General features: G+C 40.9%; 2 protein-coding genes across 2 annotated transcripts in view; both read right to left on the bottom strand.

The window, feature by feature from the left end:
• LOC140949126 (uncharacterized) overlaps positions 1–15,865 on the bottom strand; it is a 46,829-nt gene that overhangs the window by 24,259 nt on the left and 6,705 nt on the right. The window lies entirely within an intron of this gene.
• The window catches only part of LOC140949125 (uncharacterized), an 8,733-nt gene continuing 921 nt past the window's right edge, over positions 8,054–15,865 (bottom strand). The window contains exons 2-4 of the mRNA XM_073398360.1: positions 15,270–15,479; positions 11,162–12,996; positions 8,054–9,307 (exon numbers count right to left, since the gene is read on the bottom strand). Of these exons, the coding sequence (XP_073254461.1) occupies positions 8,054–9,307; positions 11,162–12,996; positions 15,270–15,479 (3,299 nt within the window). The remainder of the gene's footprint in view (positions 9,308–11,161; positions 12,997–15,269; positions 15,480–15,865) is intronic.

Here is a 15,865-nt window from a genome sequence, read left to right as displayed (position 1 = left end):
CCGAATCCTGACGTTATTGCAGACCAAAAAATGCCATTTTCCACATCCGTTTTCAGACCAGATCTCTAAAATCCATACCCATTTTCGGACCTGGCCTAATTTAGCCTGTTCCAGGCTCTCAGATAGTTGGGGAGACTCGCCAGTTCTCACTCGTTTTATTTTCGTGTTTTCGCTTTCTCATTTCAGCGGACCCAACTATCTCAGAGCCTGTAACGGTTTAGGTCTAATTAGGCAGAAATTATGTCATCATTACCAAAAAAATTCTCCAAATACATTTCGAATTGGCACATTTCTATTTCGTTCTTATTCATTTGGAATTGAAACGATAAATCCGTCCATTCATGTACGCTCCCGTTGTTCCCTCGAAAACCATACCCGATTCCACACCAAAACGGGCAAAGTGTTTTCAGACCAAACAGGCCCAAAACTCCTATCCTTTCATTATATAAGGAAGTACCACCCCCGATCCTGACCCCTTTCATGATTGTTAGAGACCGAGACAAGGTCTAAAAATGGGTGAAGAAAATAGCATTTTGACCCGGCTCATGATTCAGAGAACCGAGCGACACACCTCCACCAAGACTGATTTATAGGAGTATTTACAACTTTAATTCACGTGTCTTGCTATTTAGCGATCTTTTGATCTTATTTTTCCTTACCTGGAACCAATTAGCACCGTTTTTACCAAAGTAGTCCGTAGTCCGTATTTTATACCCAGTCCACAGTCCGCAGTCCGCGTTTTATACTTTGTCCGTGTTTTATACCCAGTCCGTGTTTTCCAGTCCGCGTTTTATACCTAGTCCGTATTTTATACCCAGTCCGCAGTCCGTAGTCCGCAGTCCGCAGTCCGTGTTTTATACTGACCGCATTGAAAATTGCCAACGGACAGGAAGGGTTACTGATATTGATGGTTATGCCTTAGTCTGTCTATGTAGTTTTAGTTATAATCGATCAGGTCTGTTTTTGGTCGTGTTCACCGGCAATGTATGCGACTCTCATCTAGAAATCACTTTATTGATCCAGATCATGTGTGTGGAATGAGTTTTAAATCAGTGTGAGTAGGTTCTTATATTTATTTCTTTTATTTTGATCAGGATTTCCGTCAAAAATGTAGACAAACATCTGGAGATATTACAAACATGTTGTCGCGTTTGTGCCAAAAAGCTGGGAAAAGGAACCAGGACGACAAAATGCTAAATATCTTCAGAACGACATATTTGTGCTCTGAGGGCAAAATATTGCTTTAGGTTCGCCTTATGTTCCACTGTAATGAAAAATGTAATGTCCAAATTCAACCCTACCTCAATAAAATTAAACATGTTTTTTTTTCTTTGTAGTGTGCTCACAGGCTTACCCGCCACAAAAGCCCCTCCTTTGACCCTTTCAAAAATGGGTAAGAGGGAAACAGGTTGGAGGGGGGGCTTATACACCTTGTGAGTGGAAGCTCACACTCAATGACCATTCAACCATAGAAGAGACTGTGGCCCTTATTCAAGGGACTTTAAAGGAGATAGATGAGGAAGGAGTCATGGAAGTTGAGGCTTGTGAAGATTTTCTCTACATAATGTTCAATCCCTCGCGTCAATTATTGTTTATACTTTACAGATGCCAAATACATAATATGTTCAGTCCCTGTGCTGTGCAAAAGGTCAATCTGAAACATGAAAAATGCCACACTCTCCCCCATCAATCCCTGTGCATGAGCAATAAGCCCACATTTGATGTCATAATATCGAATATGTGTGTATTTGAATAAATCCTAAATTATTGAGATTCTCTTGATGAAAAAACATCTATGTTAATGCATCGTCTTCAACAAATCATCCTCCCTAATAAATAATACATGAGAGACATCTCACTAGATAACTATTGAAAATCGATGTCAGCTGCTACTGTCTTCATTATATCAATTAAGTTTTGGTTCTTGGTTTTCATGTCCAACAAGGTGTTAAAAAAACAAGATTTTGAGATAGAAGAGTGTGTATAATATGCGAGCCAGCGAGTCATGCAGGTCAGATACGACTCATTGAAAATGATACATAAAAATAAAAAACAGTAATACGGAAAGAATTTACTGTCAGGACCCAAAATAAAATGTGTATTTACAAAAAACAAAATGTAACAATAAATAACTTTTATTGTATCTTTACTCTGATGTGTGAGCTTTGTCTTCTTGAAAGTGCTGTTCAATAGAAACATGAAGAACCGGCTATGAAAAAGAACTTTGGAAAACTTATGTTGTGTCCATGCCAAGTGCAGTAATCATTATTATTTTGGGCCAAACCTTGTCTAATAGAATTGTTTGAGGGTCCCCACAAAGAAGACTTGGAGAAAAGTGCTCCTCAAAGTTACAATGCCTTTGGTTTAAAGGCAACCCCAGAGTTAAAAACAATAATTTAGTATTATTCGGATGTAACATCAAATCCCATACAAGAGGATATTTTATAACAAACCATAACCTTGTTGATCTCTGACCTCTGGTCAAATCCGGTGGACTACAAGACTATAGTATCCCATTTTAATCAATAGATCCAAAAGCATGTAACAAGCATAATTCCTAGTTTTCCAATATGTATATTAAATTCTAAAGAGCCTCTTGCATTTGTTAAGCTTGACCAAATAATCAGTGAACTTCAGAAAGTGGAATAATTGAAAGCAATAGGTTTTTTTGAAGCGGGACAAAAAAAATGATCAGGGATGATAAGTAAGATTTTCACCTTGTGGGTTTTCAAGAAGAAAACGCGGGTACAATACCCTCAGAAATCCCTTGTAAACCTGTTATATACCTGGACGGAACCGCTTCAAGACATAAACCAACAGAACATCATATTCGAAAAAACAGATATTTTACTCACAAATGACTCGCTTGCACCAAAACAATAACCTGAATTACAGCCGTCTTCTCCGGCCAGTCGCTCACTCGCGGGAGAGAAACAGAAGCAACGGGAAAAATTACATTAAAACTTACTGTGAAAGCAAACATAAGGAAATGAATTATAGAACAACTCACTTTTTAGTTGTTTCCAAAGCATTCTTTTCTTCCTTATGATATACAAAAATAATGAAATAAATAGGCACAAACTTGTTAGCGTGCTTACCTATTTTCGATGTACTGATTACATACGTAGTGAGGACGAAGTGCCTACTAAGCGCGCGATAAGCGAAGAACTATAGCGCAAGAATGGTTACTCCCTGTCCTCAAGGTACTTCCCAATTCATAGTAACGAAAAGACAAATAAAAGGCTCGATAAAACAAGAATAAACGAGAATTTTGGTCAATACTCTTTCCTCTCCTCTCCTCTGTCCGCCATTTTGTATGTTTTGAAAATGACCATCGCTATGGTGATCATGTTATGGTTGGTGACGTAGACCATTGTTTTCGCTTCTTCCAAAACTGGCATACTCCCGAACTGGTAATAAGAGCGTTTGAGGGTTTCGAGGGAGATTTTCAATGACCTGAATTTCAAGATGCAGCCCATCCAAGGTAAGTTTCAATGTGTCCTGTTAATCTTTGGTATCTGATTGATAATGCAAAATGTTTCCATGGTAATTTCACGCATTATTGCTCTCGTTTACGACCCTGTTAAGCCATGCTGTTTTAACTCGCAAGTGAATATTTATTTAGATGACTTTTAATTATCGAAAACTGTCTTTATTCTAGCAATGTTTTGCGCTAATAAATTATTTAAATCGGCGGACAAGGAGTGCTTGATACTAGTTCCACGCTCCGACCTCTTTCGACCTCGCGATTTTTATGGATTGTATCGTTTTGAAATATCGCATTTTCTGCCCTTTCTCCGCTAAGATGCAAGACAAAGTTTCTTTATGCTAAGTCCTGCGCAGAAGGGACATTTTTTCTTGAATTCGCTCTTTTTTCGCTGATCGAAACACAAATATTATCTCTTGAGGGTATGATGAATGTTTAAATTCAGTGGGTTATAGTATTAAAGCTTTTTTGTCTCATTATTTTAGGTAAAATTGGTTTCTCATGGTGGCTTCCGGTTGCAACCGCGCGTTGCCAACTTGAAATCTACAGGCCAGCAAATGTCATGGAATAGCATGCCGTAAGACCTTAAATGGCGTATAAAACCTTTAAATACATTTTGATAATTCTTTTAGGATCCATTGTAGCGAAGAAGCGGGTGTTTTTGTATATGTATTTTGCCATTTCTTAATAAAGCTTTTTTCTGTTTATGTTTGACAATGATGCTTAGCTGGTGTTGCGTTACGAAAAACATAGAGTTGTCTTTGTTATTTCCATTGTTTGTTGGAGCTGTTCCCCTCCACACGCGATCACAAACAAGCAACGAAGAGAAATCTCACACCTAGAATATGTATTTTTTTCATGACAAGTACGTGGAAATCGCTTGTTAATCCATGGAGAGCTTTATCAATGCACGTTAAAACAGGACGTACTGAAGCACAGACCTTCCTAGCTAGCTTCTAAGAACATTTGCGTGGACTGCCTATCATAAGGCTAGTTAACTCATAGTTGACGGCCAAAACACTCTTCTTTGACTCAACAAGTGATATATTTGGAATAGTAAAACTAAAATAGTAAATAGATCGACACAGCAAAGGTATAGAGAGTCGCTTCCACCCCCGGGTGGGTACTCCCATCGTTGTTCAGCTGTCACGTCCGTGGTGAACTGATAGGGTCACGTGCGTTCTGAAGCTTGATAATATAGTAGGAAACGATGCATCATGGGATATATGAAATTCCCCCCTTTACCATAGTGCAAAGATTTAGAGATCACATAGAGAAACTGAAATCAGATCGGCACATTCACGCATTATTATGTAGATCGTTGGATCTACATAATTTGTTTGGATGTGAGAAAACAATACTACTTACTGCTTGTAGAAGAAAAACTGAACTTGTTTTAATTTACATTGATATCATTATTGATATAACTTAAATCATTATTACTATCATTTGGTGGAATTTCATTGGCAAGGCGGGGCCCAATTGTTGAAAAATGGTCATTAAAAGCGTTAGCCGTTGTACTGTTGGTGCGACGGGAAGTAAGTTCGTTAAAAGTTTGCCATGTTTTTCGAGAATTACCTTTAGATTGACTAAAAGCATTAGAATAATAAGATGCTTTAGAAGTCTTGATGTTATTGTGTATTGTATTTCGCAACTTTTTGTACTTTGCCCAGTCGCGTAGATCATTCGATGCCATAGCTTTTCTTTTGGCAGCATCACGCTCGCGCATGCCTTTCTTTAATTCTGAATTGATACAGGGTGCTTTTTTATTCTAAAGCGTCTGGTTCGAGGTGGAGCATGAAAGTTAACAACATCCAAAAATTTCGTTTTCCAGTCAGCCCACAAAACATTAGAATCATCAGAGCCGTTATAAGTCCAGTCCTGCTGAGCGATATCGTTACGAAAACTCTCTCGATTAAAAGAAAGAAATGGTTGAATGCCCTTTTTAGGGAAAAGCAGGAGATAATTTTCTATAAACGTAAATAAGGCTGTGATCGCTGATGCCAATATAAGAGACTCCGGAACAGACTACCCTGTCAGTATAGTAGAGTAGGTTCAGTTATAGGTTGTTAAAGCCCAATAAATCAGAAATTTCACATAAGTGACTAATATTTGAATCATATTGTAAAGAGGCCAGGTTACAATTTAAATCACCTAAAAGATAATATTCAAGACCAAGGGAATCTAACTTTTCAAGAAATGATTCGTAATATACAAATAAATCAATCGAAGAGCAAAGAGGTCGATATCATCTAGCTATCAGAAATGGCTTTGAGTTATGTTTACGAATTTTAATACATAAATTTTCAACATTAGGTACATTTAGATTAGAACAAACTACAAAATTAATCGAGGTTTTTATATAAAAGCCTACTCCTCCGCATTGTCTGTTTCTATCACGACGTATAAATTCATAGCCTGGTATATGGACCTCACAGCTTTTGATAGTTTCATCAAGTTTAGTTTCATTAATTGACATAACATCGATAGAGTAATCAAAAAGGAGAATTCTCAATTAATCAATGTGTTTAGTTAGATTGTTGATGTTCAAATGGGCTTTTCTAAAACCTCGTCTAAAAGGAATAAAATCAGAAATACTATTATGTTGATTGGAAATAGATGAGCTAAAATACCTTTGAGAGGTTAACGTGGGCTTTTCCAGTTGCGAGCTGATATAGGACAGTTTCCTAGCTCCATTAGAAACATTCCCAGTCGTTGAATAGCTGGGGACCGAAAACCCTCACCACACTGGTTAGGGTTTGAGGGCATTAAAAATCGTTCTATAGGACAAAACTGTTCTACCCAACTATTTTAGCCCTTCTATTTACAGGTACAGCAAGGGGCGGATCCAGTGGGGTTGGATTGGGTGGCTAGCCACCCCCTTTTAGGACAGCCCACCAAAAAACATTTAATACGTGGAAAGACATACGGAAATACGCGGGTCCCAAAGAAATCGAGAAAACTACGTACTCAGCATAGTCAGCTGCACAGTACTGGAGGGAAACGGTGACAATACCTTTCCTTGACGTAATCTGCTCAGGAAAAGAGGGCACATTATGACCTAACTCTGTGCTCTTATTCTTCAAGTAATGAAGACGTTTCAAGAAGCCACAATAGAACTCAAACGCGTATCTACACCGGTTTCCAACTTTTCACGAAAATCGGTCAGATTTTTCATAAATAAATAAATATATTTTAAATGGAAAAAAATCCAAGTTGAACTCTTGCAAATATCCTATCTGAATGACTCAAGAAAGAAAAAAACCCAAGAAAGGGAACTTTAGGGAGTTAAAATCCAAAAAATGTACCGGGGAAGCATGCCCCCAGATCCCCCTATAAGCTTGCGCCGTCGGCGCTCGTTTAGGAAATCCGTCAGTATTCATCCTGGATCCGTGCTTGGAACTTGCTCAAGTACTGCATGAGAAGTCGGGCCATCTGATGCCCTGCCGTCATCTTTCGAAAGTCAGGAACTGTGGGCTGGAAGGGTCAGGACGCGTGTCGGATTATGAATCCATCTCGGCCTCCTCACAGATAGACAACACGCAAACAACATCTCCTTCCCAAACGAGAGGGAACTTCTTAAAATTCTCACCGTTTTGTCTATGGAAAGCACGGAGGCGGAGAAATCATTTCCCTGTATTCGGAGAATCCATACTTGGCTTCGCAACACAATGACCACCGAACCACTCTCAGGTTTGGCCGTCATCGCCAAGCATGCAAAAGCAGTTACCATCGATAGAAGTGTGGTTAGTGAGAAATTTGTGGCGCTACACCCTACACGAATGACAGCGTCTTCACTTCTGGCCGACTAGGTTAGTCAGGAATTTCTACAAGCTTCTATTTCTTCTCAGTTTTTGTGGCGTTTCACGAGTTTGTAGTGTTACAGTCTCCAATTCGTCATTCCTAAATCGCCATGTTTTGGGACAGACGGAGGACAACTTAAAAGAAATTAACGTATGGTTTGGTGGCTGATTGGTATTAGCCATCCCCCATTGAAAATCCTGGATCCGCCAATGAGAGCAGTTTGTGGATTGTCTCTTTTTAGCGTTGAAATAGACCAATTTAATTATTATTATATATAAACTCATATACTAAAAAATGTGGGTTTGAAACTGGCCGAAGACCGAACACAGTGCCAGCTGGTATCAACAGTATTGACCGTTAGCAATTCTCAATTTCAGCAAATCTTGCGAGCTCGCCAAGCTAAATGAGGCGTGTAATGTAAAATAAACAGCCCATATGTCTCGGTTTAATCAGGACCTGCCTGCTTTCATCCCAGTTCAATCTGGACGTGAGGTATATGCTTTGCTGACTCTAAAGCTCCCTCCAAATCACCAAGACAAAGTTGAGTAGAGAAAAGGGACCCATAACTATTAGCGGTGCTTGCGTGTTCTTCTCCGAACAGTTTAAGACGGATCTCAAGGGAGTGCTGTAGAGAATCTAGTGCTGCTTTGAAGTCTCCAAGTGAATGCTGAGTGACGCCAAGGCGATAATAACTATCAGCGGTGCTTGCGTGTTCTTCTCCGAACAGTTTAAGGCGGATCTTAAGTGCGTGCTGGTCACAATCTAGTGCTGCTTTGAAGTTTCCAAGTGAATGCTGAGTGCGCCAAGATTGTGATAACTATCAGCGGTGCTTGCGTGTTCTTCTCCGAACAATTTAAGACGGATCTCAAGTGCGTGCTTCGTAGAATCTAGTGCTGCTTTGAAGTCTCCAAGTGAATGCTGAGTGACGCCAAGGCGATGATAACTATCAGCGGTGCTTGCGTGTTCTTCTCCGAACAGTTTAAGACGGATCTCAAGTGCGTGCTTCTTAGAATCTAGTGCCGCTTTGAAGTCTCCAAGTGAATGCTGAGTGACGCCAAGCCCATGATAACTATCAGCGGTGCTTGCGTGTTCTTCTCCGAACACTTTAAGACGGATCTCAAGTGCGTGCTTCGTAGAATCTAGTGCTGCTTTGAAGTCTCCAAGTGAATGCTGAGTGACGCCAAGGCGATGATAACTATCAGCGGTGCTTGCGTGTTCTTCTCCGAACAGTTTAAGACGGATCTCAAGTGCGTGCTTCTTAGAATCTAGTGCTGCTTTGAAGTCTCCAAGTGAATGCTGAGTGACGCCAAGCCCATCATAACTATCAGCGGTGCTTGCGTGTTCTTCTCCGAACAGTTTAAGACGGATCTCAAGTGCGTGCTTCGTAGAATCTAGTGCTGCTTTGAAGTCTCCAAGTGAATGCTGAGTGACGCCAAGGCAATGATAACTATCAGCGGTGCTTGCGTGTTCTTCTCCGAACAGTTTAAGACGGATCTCAAGTGCGTGCTTCTTAGAATCTAGTGCTGCTTTGAAGTCTCCAAGTGAATGCTGAGTGTCGCCAAGGCGATGATAACTATCAGCGGTGCTTGCGTGTTCTTCTCCGACCAGTTTAAGACGGATCTCAAGTGCGTGCTGGTCACAATCTAGTGCTGCTTTGAAGTCTCCAAGTGAATGCTGAGTGACGCCAAGCCCATCATAACTATCAGCGGTGCTTGCGTGTTCTTCTCCGAACAGTTTAAGACGGATCTCAAGTGCGTGCTTCGTAGAATCTAGTGCTGCTTTGAAGTCTCCAAGTGAATGCTCAGTGACGCCAAGTTGATCATAACTATTAGCGGTGCTTGCGTGTTCTTCTCCGAACACTTTAAGACGGATCTCAAGTGCGTGCTTCGTAGAATCTAGTGCTGCTTTGAAGTCTCCAAGTGAATGCTGAGTGACGCCAAGCCCATGATAACTATCAGCGGTGCTTGCGTGTTCTTCTCCGAACAGTTTAAGACGGATCTCAAGTGCGTGCTTAGTAGAATCTAGTGCTGCTTTGAAGTCTCCAAGTGAATGGTGAGTGAAGAGAAGATTGTGATAACTATCAGCGGTGCTTGCGTGTTCTTCTCCGAACAGTTTAAGACGGATCTCAAGTGCGTGCTTCTTAGAATCTAGTGCTGCTTTGAAGTCTCCAAGTGAATGCTGAGTGTCGCCAAGGCGATGATAACTATCAGCGGTGCTTGCGTGTTCTTCTCCGAACAGTTTAAGACGGATCTCAAGTGCGTGCTGGTCACAATCTAGTGCTGCTTTGAAGTCTCCAAGTGAATGGTGAGTGACGCCAAGCCCATCATAACTATCAGCGGTGCTTGCGTGTTCTTCTCCGAACACTTTAAGACGGATCTCAAGTGCGTGCTTCGTAGAATCTAGTGCTGCTTTGAAGTCTCCAAGTGAATGCTGAGTGACGCCAAGCCCATGATAACTATCAGGGGTGCTTGCGTGTTCTTCTCCGAACACTTTAAGACGGATCTCAAGTGCGTGCTTCTTAGAATCTAGTGCTGCTTTGAAGTCTCCAAGTGAATGCTGAGTGACGCCAAGCCCATGATAACTATCAGCGGTGCTTGCGTGTTCTTCTCCGAACAGTTTAAGACGGATCTCAAGTGCGTGGTTCTTAGAATCTAGTGCCGCTTTGAAGTCTCCAAGTGAATGCTGAGTGACGCCAAGCCCATGATAACTATCAGCGGTGCTTGCGTGTTCTTCTCCGAACAGTTTAAGACGGATCTCAAGTGCGTGCTTCGTAGAATCTAGTGCTGCTTTGAAGTCTCCAAGTGAATGGTGAGTGAAGAGAAGATTGTGATAACTATCAGCGGTGCTTGCGTGTTCTTCTCCGAACAGTTTAAGACGGATCTCAAGTGCGTGCTTCTTAGAATCTAGTGCTGCTTTGAAGTCTCCAAGTGAATGCTGAGTGTCGCCAAGGCGATGATAACTATGAGCGGTGCTTGCGTGTTCTTCTCCGAACAGTTTAAGACGGATCTCAAGTGCGTGCTGGTCACAATCTAGTGCTGCTTTGAAGTCTCCAAGTGAATGCTGAGTGACGCCAAGTTGATCATAACTATGAGCGGTGCTTGCGTGTTCTTCTCCGAACAGTTTAAGACGGATCTCAAGTGCGTGCTGGTCACAATCTAGTGCTGCTTTGAAGTCTCCAAGTGAATGCTGAGTGACGCCAAGTTGATCATAACTATCAGCGGTGCTTGCGTGTTCTTCTCCGAACAGTTTAAGACGGATCTCAAGTGCGTGCTTCGTAGAATCTAGTGCTGCTTTGAAGTCTCCAAGTGAATGCTGAGTGACGCCAAGCCCATGATAACTATCAGCAGTGCTTGCGTGGTTTTCTCCAAACAGTTTAAGACGGATCTCAAGTGCGTGCTTCTTAGAATCTAGTGCTGCTTTGAAGTCTCCAAGTGAATGGTGAGTGATGCTAAGATCATGATAACTATCTGCGGTTCTGGCGTGTTCTTGTCTCTCAAGAGGGATTGACAAGCCCAGTGCTTGCTGTTGGGCTTTAAAGGCTTGAGAATATTTTTTTTTTTGGGAGAGAAAGTTTCCAAGATCCATGTAACACGCGGCAAGAGCTTCGCTGTGCAAGTGGTAAGCGGAGGAATTTTCGTCGCAACGACTGAGAGCTGTTTGATGGTAACTGATTCTTGTTTCAAGGAGCATTTTAGTGTCTCCACTTGTCTTGAATAAGGTTATAACATTTCGATGAAAACGAAAGAGACCGCTTGAAACATGCTGCTCTATTTCGATCTCTTTCAGCATTTTATGCGAAATATTTCGAAGATGTTGCTTAGTAACAGTATCTACGAAGTTCTTCGTTGCCTTGGTTACTAGGTCAAGTACTTGCCATCTTAGAGGATGGTTAGAAAGAATGCTAGAGTCTTTCTGGTTTTCTTCTCTTTCAGTTTTTCTCTCTTTGCTTTTCCATGAGGAAATCAAAAGCAGATCGGTGTCTCCTACTGCCTTGCATTCCTTTTTTGCAGTGTACAGTAACTGATTCAAGTCAAGCATATGGTTTTGAATTTGGGAAAAATGACTAAGAATTTGGAGAACAACAAGCCTAAGGACTGCCAAATCTGGGCTCCCATGCATTAACTGAAGAGCCTCTTTCAAATACTGAACTCCTTCTTCAGTTTTAGAGCTAGCAAGGTAGTTGATGCCTAAATAACACAGACGTTTTCCTTCTGGTTCTGACTTGGAAACTAATGGCAGGGCCGAGGATTCTGCCGTTTCCTTCGCTCTACAAAGCAACTGCGTCGTACTTCCCTCTGGTCCCCAACATGCTTCTCCGAACGCCTTTGAAACCAGTAGCTGACTGCAAGACTCGTTTGCCTCCAGCCTCTTCGCAGCCTCAATTGCTGAATCGTAAATTTTGAGAAAGGTTGATCCCTCTAAGAAATAAAGGTTATCAAGAAATAACTCTCCCTCAGCTAACACCTCAAAAACTGCGCGTGCTGTAACGGGATCAGAAAGAGACTCCAGTAGGCTTTGAACAATGCTGCGCTCATCATTATAGAATGCCAGAAAGGCCTCCATTGAATGACCAGTGAGATATTTCCTATTTAACTTCTCAAACAGTGACACGTAAAACGAATGCAAATGGTGCTTTGATTTAAGGACCGTGTCTTTCATTTCATTTAGTCCCTTTTCTCTTGCAAATGTTTGAATCAGCTTGTGCATCGTAAAGAACTCTTCCTGCAAACCTAAATCAAGAAGTGACTTTCTCCGAAAGCTTTGCAATATCTTCTTGGTCTGAAAAGTGTTTTTACCCAAAACGGCAGCGGCAACCTCACTACCGAAATTATCAGGAAGAATACTCAACGATACTAGTGCTTCTCGTTCCTGTGCATTCAGTCTTTGGAAAGATGAGGAAACAAGAAATTGCAATCTGTGATTGGGAGGATGATCTGCGTTGTCTAACATCTCGATGATACTCGCTGAAGCGGAGTGCTGAATGAATTCATCAAGAAATTGGCTCGGTTGAGCTTTATATTCAGAAATCGAGCAGCACAATAATTTAATTGCTAAGGGTACAAAGCCACAGATTTGCGTGATTCGCCGACACTCCAAAGAACTGACGTTTGAAAGTAATTCCTGAACTAAGGTCTGAGCATAGGCTTCTTCCAGTGTTCTTATCCTTACACTCTTGTGGCCTTGAAAATGTACTTTCATAAACTCCAGAGACTCCCTCGTTGTTACTACGATTGTCAACTTTTCATTGCGCCTGAGAATTTCTTCAATGAGTTGTAAGACACCTTCCTTTACTTCTGGGTCACCACTTTCCAATAAATCGTCAGCATTATCGAGAATGAAAAAAGATCGTTCCGAAATTGCGTTTAATAGCTGACAAATCTGATCATCAAGAGAAAGACGCAAAAACGAGGGCTGTTCATTTATGACAGATGGCCTGATACAGCCGAGAATCTTTGAAGTTAGAGCTGCTTTTGACCTCAGACCACGTAAGGACAACCAACAGACCGGCATTCCCTTGTTTCGGAGATCGTGTCCCACCGCAATTGCAACAGATGTTTTTCCAAATCCAGGTGAACCCCAGATCGTCACGAGCTGGGTAGTATCAGAAGTCAAGTGACCCATAATCTCATCACATTCGCTTCGACGCCCAGTAAAATAAGGAACCATTTTGGGGAGGAAAGTTTCCAAGGGCGATGGTCTCACACCTTTAGACGTAAATAATAAAGAATAACAGTCAAATTTGATTCGCACTTCTTGGTGACCAACGCAAACACAAAGAAACAATGAAATTTTAACGATTATTTTCATGGCCTTTGAAATCAAAAGAAGTAAAAAAGCAAATACATAATGACCAACTATAATATAAAGATGGCAATTTAATTTAACTACCGCCACTTTAAGTAACTCAAATATGTGACCGTCCAAATGAGAACTCAGTGCTAATGAAGCGATTTATTCAGTAACTTCTTTATATTTCAGTTACGTGGAGGGCAGGTTTGAATTCGATCAGGCAACAGTTAGCAGGCTAGGCAACGGTACATAATAAATTTCTTTACTTCGACACAAACTGACTAACCCTCGTTAAACTTTGGATGATAATAATGTGTACCTAGCCTGATTATAAGGCGTTTCTCGGGGAGAGAAGAAGAGAAAAGCGAAAAGAAGATAGAGCGAAGGGATAGAAACTTCCGTCCTCTTTCCCCCCTCCCCCATCTAAGATTTCCTCTCCCCGATGCCCCTGAGGAAGGCCTGATACGTAGGCTAACGTGTAGCCCGCTCTGGCATGCATTAATTAACAATTATTCCTCGAGCCCGAATGACCCCGAATGGGCTTTTGACTCAGAGGCAATGAGGGCGAGAGGAATAATTGTTTTAGCAAAATCCAATTGAGTTGGTCAAAAATATCGAGAAAAAAAAACTTTAGCTAGCAAAACGCAATTCAGCCGCCATTGTTTTGGTTTTCAAAGGCGGCGCTTTTCGCTACTAGTGGGCTATAACATATAGCCTAGTAGTAGCTCATCCAATCAGAACGCAGCATTGATAATAGTTGGATTTTACCAATCGGTAAGACCTTTTCCAAAGGAAAAAAAGAACTCGAAACTGAAAAAAGAAATTAACATATGTCCATTCACTAAAAAAGTTGTAAAGGTCTAGAATGTGAAATTTCCGCTTACTTACTTTCTATTTTTTTTGGCCGATCGTTTGGCATTTCTAGTTCATTTTTTATGTGTTCCAAAAGTAGTCCAATTGAGTGAAATCGATAGCGAAATAGAGGATATTACATGGCCGCGCGGAGACGTAGACCTGCGAACTTTTTGCGGAAATATCATTCTGAAAACGTAAATGAAATGTTACCTCGTTGAATAAAAACGGAAGTTTCGCGGGGAGTGCTAGTGCCCGTTTAAGTCTTGATGGGGCTTTGAAACATTTAGCCATGAAGTCCGCTTATCGGGACGAAATGCAGCTCTTTGCTATAAGTTTCTTCCCAGTGATGACCTGTTCCCCGGCCTCTTAAAGTCATCAAAGTAAAAGCGTCATCTAATTAGTTACAGGAGGGACCCGACTAAAGCAGGGAGATATTGAAGATCAATGTTAAGAAGACTAAGGCGATGAAAATCAGTAAAAGGACTGGTGAGGAATTACTATTTCTCTGCACTGAAGATGGCCGTGGAATATATGAAGAATATATGTACAAGACAAGTAAGTTAATAATCCATTCATGGAGTCTCCTGTCGCACTTTGTAATACCTAATGCAATTTGTAATAAAATTGCCCCCTTTGCAATAACAGATGATCGCACTTTGTAATGAAATAGGCTGTCGCACTTTGCAATAACACTTATAGTAATCGCAATTCTCAGTATTTCAGCTGATCTTTATGGGATTATGGCTCCCGAAGAATCTCCAAACTGGAAAAACCAGTTCCCATATTCTCAAAAACACTCTTTCTTGGCATTACAGGACCGTACAACCTATACTTGTATCTGAAAATATATTTTGAGATTTTATAAGTGAAAAATTTGGAAAAAATTAACCGTCAACCGTCAAAGCTATCACCCCATTGAGACCCTTGTTAAAGACTACGTCCACACTCATGAATCCAGGTAAAAAAATATGCGGTTTCATGGCTTTCAGATTCGTGTGGAGAGTGATCAACGTCAAATTTTTCTTTGTAATAAAAATTCTTTTCAACACTGACGGGACACGAGAATTAATAGCGACATGATCAGGCAAAAATCACTATACTACTTTTACCCGCGGATACGCAAAGATTTCTGATTAAGTGGTTATTTAAAGGCTTAAGCATTCTCTTATTCCTTCCTTGCTTTTCCATATAAGTCGTTTTTATTCTAAGCGACATGGGAAAAAATTACCCTTAGTATCTCCTTGGGTTTTCCAAGATATCGTTACGTCAGTAACAACGGCACAATATAAAAGTGGACACTATATAATATATTGTGTATACTAAACTAACCTACCTTTGATAACATTATCATCGTCTCCTTGATAATGAGGCCATCTTTTGAAGACAACATCATCATTTAAAATCTTGGCAACTAAAGAAGCAGCATTAGCACTTGCAAATTGGTTCCATTTTTCATTTGTGCTCTCTCTTCCATCTGCATAACTAGAAATTCCCTTTACAACAAGCCATTCAACTTGGAGGTCAAATGCAGCTGTGTAAAGTCCTGCAACAGAAACAGCGGCACCACTCATAAATGGGGCCATTGAGTATAGCTGATAAACGTATTGAATTGCAGGAAAACAAATTAAAAGATGCGTCCTCACAACCTGTAAATTTTTAAAAACCTCAAAGTATAACTAAGAAATGAAATGAATGGCAGGATATCAAATTGAAAGGTGCGTTCTCAAAACCTGTAAATTTTAAAAACCTAGAAGGCTGAACAGATTATCCAAATGGTGAGCCTCTGTCTGGTTGTTTTCGACGTAATCGAGGTCGCGACGATCGCCGTTGATGAAGCGACGATCTTAGAGATTAATGCGACGATCGCAATCAAGTTTGATTACGCGCTCGTTAAATCTCGCCTTTGTTTTTAACCTGCTCCTAAGGGAC

Source organism: Porites lutea, chromosome 9 (genome assembly GCF_958299795.1).
Source record: "Porites lutea chromosome 9, jaPorLute2.1, whole genome shotgun sequence".
NCBI lineage: Eukaryota > Metazoa > Cnidaria > Anthozoa > Scleractinia > Poritidae > Porites > Porites lutea.
Note: the sequence above shows the minus strand (reverse complement) of the source record. Positions and strands in the feature narration are given on the sequence as shown.